This window comes from Myotis lucifugus, unplaced genomic scaffold (assembly GCF_000147115.1).
Source record: "Myotis lucifugus unplaced genomic scaffold, Myoluc2.0 scaffold_7, whole genome shotgun sequence".
In the NCBI taxonomy this organism is placed as follows: Eukaryota; Metazoa; Chordata; class Mammalia; order Chiroptera; family Vespertilionidae; genus Myotis; species Myotis lucifugus.
Window position 1 is genome coordinate 11,340,727 of NW_005871055.1, and position 14,103 is coordinate 11,354,829.

Sequence of the window (14,103 nt, forward strand, 5' to 3'; positions counted from 1 at the left end):
TACCCTCTTAAGGACCAATGGACAAAATTTTGCTTGTAGCCACTCCCCTTGGGCTCTGGCAGAGAAAGGGTAGAGTGGACTAGATCTGTGTGAGGAGAGCCTGGGGTTAGTGGCTCTGGGGAGAGAGCTGAGAGGAGAGCTGCCTGGATCCTTGAGCTGAGTCATTCCTCCATACTGCAGAAGCCATCTTTCTTAGGCAGACCTTTCCCATCCATGTAGCTTTAGCTTTGGGGGAAACAATAGCCCCATCTATTGGAATCCCTCTCTCCCCACCCTGTGGAGCTTATGCCCTGCTGAGGACTACAGCCAGAGACTCATTAACTGACTGAGACTAACAGACAGCTGGAGGCAAAGGCAATCCCTGGGTGCTTTGAATCTTTGCCTGAAGTACTCCTGAGCTGGGGGCTAGCAAAAGCAGAACTTGGTGTGCAGCTTGGTTCTTTCCACATGAACTCAGGCCTACAAGAGGGAGTCATAAGCTGTGGATTGCTGATAGCTCCGAACAAGTTGCTCAGGGCCAATCACAGACAGTATCAGACACTGGCCTGCACCAGAGTCCCTCCGAAGAGGCCCAGAATCAATACACCTAGTGGCCAGCTTCAGACACAATAGAGCAAAATGCAACAAGCTTCACAAGCAGCATATTCACAGGGAAACATTGGCAGGCACTAAATCTTGCTGAGGTGAATTCTGTTTCATGTGATCAGCACCTAGATAGCAGCCTCCATACTGTGTTGGGGGTTGAGGCTCCCTGTCAGCCAGCCTGATGGTAGAGCCCATTCATGAATGGGCCAATAGCAATCAAGACTCAACTACAGCCCTGGCCGGTTTGGCTCAGTGGATGGAGCGTCGGCCTGGGGACTGAGGGGTCCTGGGTTCGGTTCCGGTCAGGGGCATGTACCTGGGTTGCGGGCATGTCCCTAGTGGTGGGTGTTCAGGAGACAGCTGATCGGTGTTTCTCTCTCATTGATGTTTCTGACTCTCTGTCCCTCTCCATTCCTCTCTGTGGAAAATCAGTAATATATATATATATATATATATAGAGAGAGAGAGAGAGAGAGAGAGAGAGACTCAACTACAACAGGAAAGCCCATACAATGCACACAAGGGGGCATTCATAGAGCACCCAGTTCTGGTGATCAGGGAGACTATGCCACTGGGTCCCACAGGTCACCTACTATATAAAGCCACTCTATCAAGATGAGGGATCATAGCAGATATACTTAATACATAGAAACAAACACAAACAGGAAGCCAAAATAGGGAAACAAAGAACCAGGCCCCAAATGAAGGAACGTGAGAATGCTCTAGAAGGAGAGCTAAATGAAGTAGAGGTAAACAATTGATCAGATATAGAGTTCTGAGAAGGATTGTAAGGATGCTCAACAGCATAAAAAAGGATATAGAAACCATAAAAAAGGACCAGTTAGAAATGAAGAATACCATATCTGAAATAAAGAATACACTGGAAGGAATAAACAGCAGGCTCTATGAAGCAGAGGGTCATATCAGTGATTTGGAAGACAAAGTAAGAAAAAATATCCAATCAGAGCAGCAAAAAGAAAAAAAGATTTAAAAATGAGGATAGGTTCTTGTTGTTTTGTAAATGTTTGTATTGATTTCAGAGAGAGGAGGGGAAAGGGAGAGGGAGAGATAGATAGAAACATCAATGATGAAAGTGAATCATTGATCAGCGCTTCCTGCATGCCCTCCACTAAGGATCAAACCTGCAACCCAGGCATGTGCCCTGACCGGGAATTGAACTGTGATGTCCTAATTTATGGGTCAATGCTCAACCACCGAGCCATACTCGTTGGGCAAAATGAGGATAGTTTAAGGGTCCTGTGGGACAACATGAAGTGTAAGAACATCTATGTGATTTGGGTACAAGGAAGAGAAGAAAGAGAGAGCAAGCGATCAAGAACCTATTTGAAGAAATAGTGTCTGAAAACTTCCCTAACATGGTGAAGAAAAAATACATACAAGTCCAAAAAATACAGAGACTCCCAGTAAGATAGAGCTAAAGAGGTCCACACCAAGAACATCATGATTAAAATGTCAAAGGTTAATGACAAATAATCTTAAAAGCTGCAAAAGAAAGGCAGTCAGTTACCTAAATTAACTTTCATAAGACCATCAGCTGATTTCTTAACAGAAACATTTAAGCCAGAAGGGACTGGCATGAAATATTCAAAGTGATGGAAAAGAAGGACCTACAGCCAAGACTACTTTGCCCAGCCAGTTTACATTTAAAATTGAAGGAGAAATAGAGAGCTTTTCAGACAAGAAAAAATTAAAGGTGTTTATTACCACCAAACCAGTATTATATAATAAATGTTCAAGGGCTTGCTTTAAGAACCAGGAGAAGGAAAAAAAAGGAAAAAGAAAACAAAACAGAAGAATATAGTTAAAAAAATAAAATGGCAAGAAATATGTATCTATTAATAATCACTTTAAATGTAAATGCTTCAATCAAAAGATATAAGGTAGCTGAACAGATAAGTAAACAAGACTCATAAATATGCTGTCTTCAAGAGACCCACATCAGAATGAAAGATACACACAGACTAAAAGTAAAGGGATAGAAAATGAGATTTCATGAAACTGGAAAGGAAAAAAGGCTGGGGTAACAATACTTATATTTGACAAAATAGACTTTAGTAAAAGACAAAGAATGATACTACAAAATGATAAAGGGAACAATCCAACAAGAGAATATAATCTTTGTAAACCTTTTCTCCCAACATAGGATCATCTAAATATGTAAAGCAAATCTTGGAAATAAAGGGAGATATTAACAATAATACAGTTATAGTTATAACACCCCATTGACATCAATGGATAGATTTTCCAGACAGAAAATCAACAAGGAGATAACTTTAAATGAAACACTAAATCAACAGCATTTAATGATATCTTCAGATCATTCCACCCATAGGCAGCGGAATAAACAATCTTTTAAAATGCACATGGGATGTTTTCTAGGATAGACCACATGTTAGGACATAAAACAAGTTTCTATAAATTTAAGAAGATCGGAATCATATCAGGCATCTTCTTTGACTATAATGCTATGAACCTTGAAATCAACCACAAGAAAAAAAAATGAAAAAAACCCCACAAAAAACACCACACAATGACATGGATACTAAATAACATATTGCTAAACAATGAATGGGTTAACAATGAGATCAAGGAAAAAAATCAAAAGATACCTTGAAACAAATGAAAATGAGGACACAATAACCCCAAATCTGTCAGAAGTTCATAGCATTACAGGCCTATCTCAAGAAATAAGAAAAAGCTCAAGTAAACAATCTAATTTTACACTTAAAGAAACTTGAAAAAGGGCAACAAAGCCAAGAGTGAGTAGAAGGAAGGAAATAATAACATCAGAGCAGAAATAAAGCTAAGTAGAGTAAAAAAAAAATACAAAAGATCATTGAAACCAAGAGCTGGTTCTTTGAAAAGATAAACAAAATTGGCAAACCTTTAACAAGACTCATTGAAAGAAAGGTAGGAAGAAAGAAAGGAAGAAGAAAGAAAGAAAGAAAGAAAGAAAGAAAGAAAGAAAGAAAGAAGAAAGAATTTATCTATTTCATCCAGGTTGTCTAGCTTGTTGGCATATCGCAGTTCATAGTATCTATACTTATAATAGAGTAATATGCAAATTGGTTGGGACACCATTATGTAATAACAGATCAGCAGAAGGGCAGGGCAGCGAGCTACGCGTGGCGGAGAGCTACAGGAGGGCAGGGCAGAGAGCTATGAGTGGCAGAGAGCTATGAGCAGTGGTGGGCAGGGCAGCCAGCTGAGGCAAGCGGCAGCGAGCTACCCGTGCAAGGATTTGCGCGCAGAGCCACTAGTTTTCTTATAATCCTTTGTATTTCTGCATTGTCAGTTGTTACTCCCCGTCTTTCATTTCTGATTTTATTTATTTTGATCCTCTTTTTCTTTCCTTGATGAGTCTGGTTAAAGATTTGTCTATCTTTTTTTATCTTTTCAAAGAACTAGTTCTTGCTTTCATTGATGTTTTTTGTATATTTTTTAGTATCTATGTTATTTGTTTCCATTCTAATCTTTATTATTGCCTTTTTTCTACTTACTCTTGGCTTTGTTGTTCTTTTCTAATTCCTTTCAGAGTAAGATTATATTGTTTATTTGAACTCTTTCTTGCTTCTTGAGGTAGCCCTGTAATGCAATGAACTTTCCTCTCAGGACGGCTTTCACTGTCCTCAGAATTTTCACTGTCCAAATCCTCTAGATTTGGAGTTGTGTTTACATTTTCATTTATCCAGATAACTTTTGATTTCTTCTTTGATCTCATTATTAACCCATTCATGCTATTTAGCCTCCCTGTGTATGAATGTTTTTAATTTTTTTTGAATTGTAGTTGATTTCTAGTTTTATACCATTGTGGTCAGAGAATATGTTTGATATCATTTCAATCTTCTTGAATGTATTAAGACTTATTTTGTGACCTAACATGTGGTCTATCTTTGGGAATGTATCGTGTACTCTTGAGAAGAATGTATATTCTGATGCTTTGGGATGAAATGTTCTGTAAGTATCAATTAAATCCATCTGATCTAGTGTGTCATTTAAGATCGCTCTTGCCTTGTTGATTTTTTTTGTCTGGAATATCTATCCATTGATTTCAATGGGATGTTAAAATTCCCTGTGACTGCATTACTGTCTATCTCCTCCTTAATGTCCACCAAGATTTTCTTTATTTGTTTTCTTCTATGTTGGGTGCATATATGTTTATAAAGATTATATCCTCTTGCTGGATTGATCCCTTTAGTATTATGTGGTGACCATCTTTGTCTCTTGGTATGTATGTCCTTTGCTTTGCAGTCTATTTTGTCTGATATAAGTATTGCTATCTCAGTTTTTTGTTTCCATTTGCATGGAGCTATTTAAATATGTTTTTATTTATTTTAGAGAGAGAGGAAAGGAGAGGGAGAGAGAAAAGAAAAACATTGATGAGAGAGAAACACAGATCAGCTACCTCCTGCATGCTCCCTAGTGGGGATTGAGCCTACAACGTGGGCATGTGCCCTGACCAGAAATCGAACCAGTGAATTCTTTGTACATGGGACATTGCTCAATCCACTGAGCCACACTGGCCGGACATGCATGGAGTACTTTATTCCATCCCTTCACTTTCATTCTGTTTATCTTTTGTTCTGAAGTGGGTCTCTTGTAGACAGCATATATATGGGTCACATTTTCTTACCCTGTGTCTTTAGGCTAATCCCTTTACCATTTTTAATCAGCATCTCTGAAGAGATAATCATCTGTTTTCATAAAATCCATAAGTCATAAATCACCCCACTGGTATATCTACTATTCATATTCATATTTATTCTTATCATTTGCCAAAGTGCAGGCTCAAGTTTGAGCTATTAGTTCAGCTATCTAGGCAGACTGAGTATTAGGCAATAGAACTTAGGCTTCAGTGGTTGCATGTTCAATTATAACAATATATCCTGGACAGAGAATACCTTTGTCATTTTTAAGATAAGAGCCGTCTACAAGCTATTTTAAGTGAAGGTTGACTACATGGTGCAAGATTCAGTTCTGGCCGTACTTGACTCCTGATAGAATGCTAAGTAGTCAGGTGGTTCCCCTTTATTCTTAAGAGGAAATAAAGTTGTAGGGTTTTATTTTGAACAACATTGAATAGCAAAATGCAGAGCAAATGGTAGAATTTCATGAGTGGTACAATTGAATATTCTTTATTCTGGCCAAGGACAGAAACTGTCTATCTAATCACAGATTGTGACCCCAAAAATGTAGTTTCTTGGCAAAGTTTAAGTTTTCTCTAGGTGTTATATGTATGTCTCTGTTCAGCTCATTTGGGTTAGAGGTATTTGGAGTCTTCAGGTAAACTACTTAAACCAACAAACACAACAGTAAATCGCCTACATATTGATACAAGGATGGACTCATGGAAAAAAATGAAATCAGTAAGATTATTTTTTAGACATTTAGAGCAGTATAAAGATGATTTTAAATGTCCCTGAACTTTAAACATCTAGGTACATTAATTTTCCCATTAAAAAGTAAATACTGAATATCCTTATATGATGGTATACTAAAGAAGGCTGCACCTATTTTAGTATATATATTATAGTATATATTGCCAAATCCAATGGACTCTTATCAGCAATAAATCAAATGTTTTATTTTCATGCCATATTTGCCAGCATTGGATTTTCTCATTAAAAAGGAAAGGGCTGATTTCATGGGTGAAAGTGGCATTTCATTTTTGCTTTGACTTCTATATTGGTGAGGGTGAATATTTCTTTATGTAAGTTCTTAGCCAGTGAATTTTCTTTTTTTGTGAATTTATTTATGTCTTTGGCCCATTTAGCTATAGGATGATGGCTTACAAGTTAAATTATTGTTAATGAGTTAGTTTATATTAGTATCACTAATTTAAAGATTATATTAGGCATAATCCCCAGTCACTCAATTTTACTGAGAAATCTTCTCCCCTGTTCTTTGTTTGTTATACTGAGGCATTTTTAAAACAGAAATTTCAGATTTTTATGAACACAAACTTAAATCTGTTGATTTTTCATTGATTTAACACATAGTTCTTCCTCATCCAAAAATTGACTAATGTTCACTTAAATTTCTTAGAGATATTTGTGGGGTTTTATATTTCATTCCTCGATCTATCTGGGATCCTATGAATTTTTTATGTAAATAAGACTGTTTATCTCCCTAACCCAGTACTATGCAGACTCAGAATGTTTATCTTTTTTATTTGACAGGGATTAACCAATTAACAAATTCATCACTTTGATACATTAATTTTATTTTTCTCAATATTAATCCAGTAAACATTGTTCTGAGGGTACTATACTAATAAATTTTTGAACTTTTTAATAATAATTTTTGTTGTACAGAGATTTGCATGTTTGTGTGTGTGTGTTTCAGATGGATAAGTTTGCTGAAATGTATTAGTGTGGTAAAGTAACTGTATTTTAAAAATAATCACTACTGCCCAGCCAGCATGGCTCAGTGGTGGCCTATGAACCTGGAGGTCACAGTTTGATTCTGATCAGGGCACATGCCCAGGTTGTGGGCTCAATCCCCAGTAGGAGAAGGAAGATGATCAATGATTCTTTCTCATCATTGATGTTTCTATCTCTCTTTCCTTCTCCCTTCCTCTCTGAAATAAATTTAAAAAAAATTTTTAAATCACTACTTATTCCTTATTTTAAAAGTTATACATATATGCACATTGTGTGTGTATATACATGTACACATATGCACATATATTTATTTTAGAAAATAAGAAAACACAGAGAAGACAAAAAAGTCTCCATATTGCCACCACTTGCCTAAAAGTTGATATAATATGTTCATCTTTTTCTATCATACATATACAAGAAATCATACCATATGTTTTCTTTGCATTTATTTATTTAAATAGTGCTTAGGTAGATTGTAATAACCAGATAATTACCTAAAAGATGTGTCGATTCAGAAGTAGATCTAGATAAAAACCACATATTACTGTGAATTAATGATTTGGAACAAATTTACTTAAAGTTAATTTATCATCTAATTTCTTTTTCGGGTAGCTTAAGCAATGTCTATTTATAGTATAGGCCAATTAGAGTGGCTAAGTACAACTTTGTGGGTTATTTGAAAACCATCAGTGGGTTAGATATGACTTGGAATGTACATAACCTCATATTTCCTGACTCCCCTAAAAGGTGCTAAGTGAGATACCAATGAATAAAAGGTAATAACCATTTTAGGTTATTCCTAGAAAATGGTTTTTGTTGGTGTCATGTGGATATATGTAAGATAGGTGTCCATCTTTCTTAGGAAGTTGTGCGGTTCCTGGATACCAAGCATCGAAACCACTATCAAGTCTACAATCTTTGCAGTATGTACATGAGTGGATATGTAACTACTATAGATAGAAAATAGATTACTACATATAAGAAGATGATTCAATTTTTACATTTCATTTAATCATAAGCATGTGGTGGTGGTGGGAAGAGAGTGAAAAAAATCTCCATCTTGTGCTGGGCTGAGTTGGTGGGGCAGGCAGGAGGCTGAAGTGGAGGTGGAGCCATGTAAGGAAGAGTCTACTGTAATGGTGTTAGGTTTAGGAAAATATTTGTTTTTCTTGCCAGTTTGTGTTTTGAAGACAGACAATTCAACCAATGTGTTCTCTAACCCACTAAAGGTGGAGTGTGAGAAGAGCAGGGTTCTACACAAAAACCAAAACCTTGTAAAAAACATTATATTCTAGTTTACTACTTTGTTTCTTTTGATTTTTTTCTCTTCCTGTATATTAGACATTTTCAGGAGGCATTTTTGTTGGCCACATTTGCTTCTGCTCTCTGATGTCTAACTACCCTAGCACAATGTAATGAGTAGCCTGTTAGTGAAAGGTTCGGAGTGGGCGGGGGGAGCACCTATGACATGAGGCCATAATGTATCAAAAGCTTTTATTTCAGGCGCCTGGGTGCAGGTGGGCTGAGTCCGACAAAGGGATCAGCAGAGACTGAAGGAAGATAAAGTTTTTTATTAATCACTAGAGGCCCGGTACATGGATTTGTGCACCGGTGGGGTCCCTGGAAGTGGGGGGTGGGGGAGTGGGGTGAGGGGGAAATCAGGCCAAAATCGGCAGTCCAACATCCCCCGAGTGATGTAGTAGTGCACAAAGTGAGGCTTGCTGCCACTCTGCTGCAGTCTCCACACCTGTCCTAGGGCGATACCAGCACACCCATGACTGAGAAGCAGCCACAGGCTCATGCCCAATCAGTCCTGATGCCGTCCAGGTCCAGATGGGGGAGGGGCATGCAGGGGGAGTGCCTGCGGGAGAGGCTCATGCCACTGCAGCTGCGCTTGCCAGCCCTGAGCCTGGCGTCTGGCGCCCATCGGTCAGCTGAGCAGTGCTCCCACTGTGGGAGTGCACTGACCACCAGGGGGCAGCTCCTGCATTGAGCATCTGCCTCCTGGTGGTCAGGGTGTATCATAGCTGCTGGTTGAACGGTTGCTTAAGCTTTTATATATACAGATTGCTGGCTGCAAACCGTTCTGCTGATGTAAGGGTCTGGTCAGTCCTTGGTTCCTCCCAATGCCAGGTGTCTTCTGGTTATATAAGCTATGCAGTGCTCAAGGCTGCAAGCTTTCTGCAAGATATCTGCTAAGCACAATAAGTTTTCTCTGCCCCAGTTTATTCTCTTTAACCCTTTCAGTTAGAAAATTAAAAGTAAGACCTGTTGAACAAATCAAAATAAGTTGGGCTTAGGTTACTCAAGATGGACAAATCACTCTACTGTCTTTATTTTTTTGAGACTTGTAAGTGTCTTTTAGTATAGCAGGAGCCAGTCAAAAAGCTCCTTTTAAGGTGAATAAATAATTTCTAAGAGAAAATTATAACATTCATAACTTGATAATTTACTGTGTTTATTAGGTATAGAGCTATGACCTATGTATCATTTATTTTAGGTGAAAGATCTTATGATCCTAAGTACTTCCATTATAGGGTCCATCGAATCATGATTGATGATCATAATGTCCCCTCTCTGAGGTAAGTCTATGCCAGTTGACTGTCAGAAGAGGGCTAAATACATTGGGCTTGATTTTTTGGAAGTCTGTTAATTCAACTAAAAATCTTACATTTGAAATCAGTGAGATGGTGGAATTTTCCAAAGAAGCACAGAATTGGATGGCTCAAGATGACAAAAACATCATAGTGATTCACTGTAAGGGAGGCAAAGGTAAAAACATTTTATCTTTTTCTTTCTCTTTTCCCCCAAAATTAGAAAAATACATTAAAGTACAAGACACATACTTCTATTAATCAGTGTTAATAGTTAACATTTAAAAATATTAACTTCAAGACTAAAGGAAAAAGCCCTTCTTTATACCCCCTGTTAAAATTTCACCCTACTTATATATCTAATTTCCAATCCCCTGCTCTAAGTCCATACACACCTCTCTCTTCTCTTTCTTCAGTATCCAAAATTTTTTCTCTCTGTCGTTTTGTCATTGTTTGCTTGATTGTTGATTATATTGGGTTTTTTTATGCTTGTTTGTGAGATTGTTTCACTTCTTTTTTGTTTTTTTGTTTTGTTTTTGGTTATTTTTTTTAAGGGAAGAATGATGATTTCTATTTTTTTAAATATATTTATTGATTTTTTTTCAGAGAGGAAGGGAGAGGGATAGAGAGTTAGAAACATCGATGAGAGAGAAGCATCAATCAGCTGCCTTGTGCACACTCCCTACTGGGGATGTGCCCACAACCAAGGTACATGCCCTTGACTAGAATAGAACCTGGAACTCTTGAGTCCACAGGCTGACGCTCTATCCCAGTGATGGCGAAACTTTTGAGCTCGGCATGTCAGCATTTTGAAAAACCCTAACTTAACTCTGGTGTCGTGTCACGTATAGAAATTTTTTGATATTTGCAACCATAGTAAAACAAAGACTTATATTTTTGATATTTATTTGATATATTTAAATGCCATTTAACAAAGAAAAATCAACCAAAAAAATGAGTTCACCTGTCATCTCTGACACTTGTGTCATAGGTTCGCCATCACTGCTCTATCCACTGAGCCAAACCTGTTAGGGCTGTTTTTGGTTATTTTTTGCTTCTGTTTTCCCTCACCTTGCTTGATATTAGTTGTTGTTTGTAGTTTGCATTCATCTCTAGGTATTTGATGCTGGCTTTTGTTGGAATTAGTGGCTGTTCTATTGGAGTTTTCTCCCCAAATAAATAGTTTTTTCTCCTCTTCTATTTCATTCTCTTTCTTTTCTCTCTTACTTTTTTTTCTTTTCCCAATTTCATTTTGCACTCCTTTTTGCCCCCTCTTTTTTCTTTCTTTCTTTTTCTCTTCTTCTTTCTTTCTTATCCCCTAATTCTCTTTTCTCTGGTGGTCACTTTATTTGGGGTTATCGATATTGTGAATTCATTTGTGTTCAGTGCCTTGTGTGTTGTGCCTTGTTGTGTTGTATTTTGTACCTTTATTTTTTATTTATTTATTTTTTTTATTAAATCTTTATTGTTCAGATTACATTTGTTCCTCTTTCCCCCCCCCATAACTCCCCTCCTTCCAGCTCCCACCCCACCCTCCGCCCTCACTCCCCACCCACTGTCCTCATCCATAGGTGCACGATTTTTGTCCAGTCTCTTCACGCATCTCCCATTCCCCTTCCCCCCCCCAAGAATAGTCAGTCCATTCCCTTTCTATGTCCCTGATTCATTATAATCACCAGTTCATTCTGTACATCAGATTATTTATTCACTTAATTCTTAGATTCACTTGTTGATAGATGCATGTTTGTTGTTCACAATTTGTATCTTTACCTTTTTCTTCTTCCTCTTCTTAAAGGATACCTTTCAGCATTTCGTATAATACTGGTTTAGTGGTGATGAACTCCTTTAGCTTTTCCTTATCTGTGAAGCTCTTTATCTGACCGTCAATTCTGAATGATAGCTTTTCTGGATAAAGTACTCTTGGTTGTAGGTTCTTGGTATTCAGCACTTTGAATATTTCTTGCCACTCCCTTCTGGCCTGTAAAGTTTCTGTTGAGAAATCAGCGGACAGTCGTATGGGTATTCCCTTGTAGGTAATTGAGTCTCTTTCTCTTGCTGCTTTTAAGATTCTCTCTTTGTCTTTTGCTCCTGGCATTTTAATTATGATGTGTCTTGGTGTGGTCCTCTTTGGATTCCTTTTGTTTGGGGTTCTCTGCGCTTCTTGGACCTGTAAGTCCACTTCTTTCACCAGGTGGGGGAAGTTTTCTGCCATTATTTCTTCAAATAGGTTTTCAATATCTTGCTGTCTCTCATCTTCTGGCACCCCTATAATTCTGATATTAGTGCGCTTGAAGCTGTCCCAGAGGCTCCTTACACTAGCTTCACACTTTTGAATTCTTTTTTCATTTTGCTTTTCCGGTTGGGTGTTTTTTGCTTCTTCGCATTTCAAATCTTTGACTTGATTCTTGCGCTCCTCTGGTCTGCTATTGGGTATAATATTCTTTATTTCAGTCCTTGTAAGCTTAATTTCTAGTTGGTTCTTTATCATAGCATCGAGGGTCTCATTAGTTTTCGTGAGGCTCTCATCAAGTTTATTGCAAGCCCTCAAAATTGCGTTTTTAGCTCTATATCCTCCACTTCTGTCATGTTTTTTTGTCTCCGCATTTTTTATGCTTTCTTGGTGCACCCCCTTGTGGTCTTTGTGAGCAGTCTTGTTGTAGTTAAGCCTTGATTGTTGTAGTTAATACTAGAGGGATTTGACCACCAGGCCGACTGGCTGTGAGAATCAGCTGTGTCTGCCCAGGAAAACTTCTGTCCTCTGTGGAGGTGCTAATCTAGCCTTTGCCTGAGGCTATCTGGCAAATAGCTCTGTGCAGGGCTTGGGCTGGGCGGGATCAACAGGGCGGGCGGAGGGAGCGGTTACAGCTGCTCTCAGTCCCATTCCCAGAGGCTCTGTTTCTCAGAACCCTGGCAACTGCTGCAAACCTTGGAGAGAAAGCTGCCCTCACGTTCCAACTGATGCTAGACAATCCCGCTTCTCCCGTTTGAGTCTGAGTCCCTAGAGACTCGCCCGGATCTGGAGCTCAGAGTCTGAGACTCCCTCCGATTGAAAACGACAACCGCGCCCTCAGCCACCAGCCCGCTTTGCGCGCGCACCTCCGCACCTTTAAGTTTTCCACACTGCGCCTCCTCTGAGCCTCGGTATGCTGTTGTCTTTTCTTCTAGTTGAAGAGTCTCTCCTCAGCCAGCCTTCCTGTGGTTCTGGGTGATGTCCGTTCCGTCTTTTAGTGGTATTTTTGAAGTGGTTGTTTGCTGCAGCGGTCTCCGGTGTTTACCTATGCCGCCATCTTGGTCCAGGGCTCTATTTTGTATCTTTAAATCAACGCAGGAGAGAGAGAACTACATAACCAGACACCTGGAGAAGAGAGATCATGGGGAGACAAAGAAACAGCCACATATGAAAGAAAAGCAGGCATCACCAGAAAAGGAAGTAAATGAAATGGAGGCAAACAACCTGTCAGAGAAAGAATTCAGAGAAATGGTCATAAGGTGATGAAAAGATTGGAAGACAAATTTAACAATATGTGTAAGAACCTAGAGGAAATGAAGAAGAACCAAGAAGAAATGAAAAATGACATCACTGCTATAAAGAACTCAATAGAAAGCATCAACAGTAGACTAGAAGAAGCAGAGGACTGCATCAGTGAGCTAGAAGACAAGGTGGGAAAAAATACCCAAGCAGAGCAGCATCTAGAAAAAAAATTAAAAAGCAAGAGGGGAGCCTAAGAGAACTTTGGGACAACACAAAATGAAACAACATCCACATAATAGGGGTGCCAGAAGGAGAGGAAACTGAGCAAGGAATAGAAAACCTGTTTGAAGAAATAATGACAAAAAACATCCTTGATATAGGGAAGAAAAAACTCACACAAATCCAAGAAGCTCACAGAGTCCCAAACCAAATGAACCCCAAAAGACCGACGCCAAGGCACATTATAATTAAATTGGCAAACACCAATGACAAAGTATGAATCTTAAAAGCAGCCAGAGAGAGACAGAAAGTTACCTACAAAGGATCCCCCATCAGACTAGTGACTGATTTCTCAACAGAAACACATCAGGCAAGAAGGGAATGGAATTAAATATACAAAATCATGCACAGCAAGGGTCTGAATCCAAGAAGGATTTAGCAAGGCTATAAATCAAAATTGAGGGTGAAATCAGGAGCTTCACAGACAAAAAAGGACTAAGGGAGTTTATTACCACCAAACCAGCAATGCAAGAAATGCTAGAGGGTCTGTTGTAAAAAGAAAAAATAGGAAACGAAGAAGGAACACATGGGTAAAGAATAAAAATGGTGACAAACAAGTACCTATCAATAATAACTTTAAATATAAATGGATTAAATGCCCCAATCAAAAGACATAGGGTAACTGAGTGGATAAGAAAACATGACCCATATATCTGCTGTCTACAGGAAACCCACCTCTGAAAAAAAGATGCAAACAGACTGATGGTGAAGGGATGGAAAAAGGTTTTTCAGGCAAATGGAAATGAAAAAAAAGCTCGGGTAGCAATAC

At 38.6% G+C, this 14,103-nt stretch overlaps 1 protein-coding gene across 3 annotated transcripts in view; it reads left to right on the plus strand.

The window, feature by feature from the left end:
• LOC102430685 (phosphatidylinositol 3,4,5-trisphosphate 3-phosphatase TPTE2) overlaps positions 1-14,103 on the plus strand; it is a 60,434-nt gene that overhangs the window by 8,156 nt on the left and 38,175 nt on the right. For all 3 annotated transcript variants that reach the window (XM_014449454.2, XM_014449456.2, XM_014449459.2), the window contains 3 exons: positions 7,852-7,912; positions 9,490-9,571; positions 9,673-9,761. In XM_014449454.2, coding sequence (XP_014304940.1) covers positions 7,852-7,912; positions 9,490-9,571; positions 9,673-9,761 — 232 coding nt within the window. The remainder of the gene's footprint in view (positions 1-7,851; positions 7,913-9,489; positions 9,572-9,672; positions 9,762-14,103) is intronic.